At 42.5% G+C, this 2,500-nt stretch overlaps 1 protein-coding gene across 1 annotated transcript in view; it reads left to right on the top strand.

Moving 5' to 3' along the window:
* Nucleotides 1-2,500, top strand: part of LOC123508806 (carbonic anhydrase-related protein 10-like) — a 209,147-nt gene that overhangs the window by 190,559 nt on the left and 16,088 nt on the right. Inside the window, exon 6 of the mRNA XM_045262722.1 lies at nt 2,051-2,146. Within this exon, the coding sequence (XP_045118657.1) occupies nt 2,051-2,146 (96 nt within the window). The remainder of the gene's footprint in view (nt 1-2,050; nt 2,147-2,500) is intronic.

Here is a 2,500-nt window from a genome sequence, read left to right as displayed (position 1 = left end):
TTTTCATCTCTTCTCATTACCTGCCCGTAGCAATTTAACGTTCTTTCTTGCATCTTTGAACTTATCTCTGCAACTTTCACTGTGCCTCTTATCAACTCGTTCTGGATCTTATCTTTTCTTGTCACACCGCACATCCATCTTAACATTCTCATTTCTGCTACATCAACCTTCTTTTCATGTACCTCCTTCATAGCCCAAGTTTCACTTCCATACATCATTGCAGGCCTTACTGCTGCTTTGTAAACTTTACCTTTCAGTCTTGCACTTAATTTTCTGTCACATAGAACCCCTGACATTTTTCGCCAGGAATTCCATCCACACTGAATCCGATGGTTTATTTCTACATCTAGTTCACCGTCCATAGTTACATGCGATCCAAGATATCGGAAGGCAGTAACTTTCTTAATGGCTTCCCATCTATACTCATATCATCTCCACCATCTACCGCATTAAAGGGTAGGTACTCGGTCTTGCTTCTACTAATCTTCAAACCTCTATCCTCTAGTGCACCTTTCCATCTCGAAAGTTCCCCCCGCAGATCAGCTTTTGTCTCACTTACCAGAACGATATCATCAGCAAATACCATTGTCCATGGTGCTTCTCTTCTCACGTCTTCGCTTAAGACATCCATAATTAGATAAAAAAGATAAGGGCTAAGAGCCGATCCCTGATGTAGTCCAACTCTGATGGTAAATCCTTCCGTAGCCCCAACGCAGCTAGCAACATGCGATGTCACATCCCTGTACATATCTTGCACCAGCCTCACATATTTTTCACTAACACCTTTCTCCCTCATACATCTCCAAACCTCTGACCTTGGGACACGATCATATGCTTTCTCAAGGTCTATGAAAGCAATATGTAGTTCCCGCTGGTTCTCTCTGTATTTTTCCATGGTCTGTTTCAGGGCAAATATTGCATCCGACGTCTGTCTACCTTCGATAAAGCCAAACTGATTTTCACTCACTTCTGTTTCAACTGCAATCCTTCTTCCTATAATCCTTTCATATAATTTCATTGTATGTGACAGGAGCTTGATTCCTCTGTAGTTTGAGCACTCCTGGATGTCTCCTTTTTCTTTGTAAATGGGGATGATGACACTCTTCCTCCATTGAGATGGGATCTTCTCCTGCTCATAGATCTTTTTTCATGAGGTCCCACATAATATCAATCCCCGGTTCACCGAGGCACTGCCACACTTCTATCGGGATGTTATCTGGCCCTACCGCTTTATTCTTTTTTCATAATTTTCAAAGCTTGTCCCACTTCAGCTCGGTTGATACTTTCCGTCACTCTTTCAGTTGGTGTTCCCTCACCCACTAGTATTCTGGGATTTTCCTCATTTAGCAGGTTGTCAAAATACGCTTTCCATCTTTTCTTAATCTGGACCTCTTCATGCAGCACTGTACCATTCCTATCTCTCATATGTTTTATGTGGGTTTGATCTTTTGTCTTCTTGTTTCTTGATTTAGCAATTCTATAGATTTTTTTTCTGTCCTTCTTCTGATTCTAAGTCTTCATATATTTCCTCTCTAACCACCGCCTTTGCTACAGCCACTGCTTTCTTTGCTTCTTTATTTGCAACCTTGAGTCTTTCTTTATTTCCTTCAGTTCTATCCACATAGTAGGCTTTCTTGGCATTTTTCTTCCTTCTGATGCATTCTGCTACTTCCTCATTCCACCACCACGTTTCCTTATCATTTGGAGGTCCTCTTCCTGATGTCATACCAAATATTTCTTCTCCTGCTTGTAGAACTAATTGAGCATTGTGATTCCACCAGTCCTCCACAACATCCTTCAACCTTTCGCTGGAACTGAACTTTCAAATCTTCATCTTTCATTTTCCACCACTTCACCTTGGGCGTTGATCTTATTTTCCCTTTCTTTCTTCTCTTAATATTCAACACACCCACTACGAGGTAGTGTTGTTTAGCCACTTTATAACACTATAGATAAAAATACTCACTAACACACGCAGTACTACATCTTAACCTCCTCTCCCTCTCTCTATCTCTCTCTCTCTCTCTCTCTCTCTCTCTCTCTCTCGCAGCTCCAAGTGTACGGTTACAACGCGCAGCTTTACCGAAACTTCACCCAGGCAGCCAGTCAAGTGTACGGCGTGGTGGCCATTGCCGTACTCGTGCAGGTGAGAATACACGTGTCCTTAGTAATTGTCAGGTACGCAGGTGATGCATTATTTTGGTCTTCTTTACCTTATGTTCCTTTACAGGTGGACAGGGAAAGGATATAAAGACAGGTGCAGGAATGACAGGTAAAAGAGGACAGGATATGTGTGTGTGTGTGTGTGTGTGTGTGTGTGTGTGTGTGTGTGTGTGTGTGTGTGTGTGTGTGTGTGTGTGTGTGTGTGTGTGTGTGTGTGTGTGTGTGTGTGAATCGATTGCTCAGTTCTTGACTCTGTGCAGGATACAAACGACCATTCAATATAGTTTCCCTTTCCTCTTCTTTCCTCTTCCCTCTTCCTCTCCTCTTTCCTCCCACC

Source organism: Portunus trituberculatus, chromosome 25, assembly GCF_017591435.1.
Source record: "Portunus trituberculatus isolate SZX2019 chromosome 25, ASM1759143v1, whole genome shotgun sequence".
Lineage (NCBI taxonomy): Eukaryota > Metazoa > Arthropoda > Malacostraca > Decapoda > Portunidae > Portunus > Portunus trituberculatus.
This window is presented reverse-complemented; position numbering and strand designations above follow the sequence as displayed.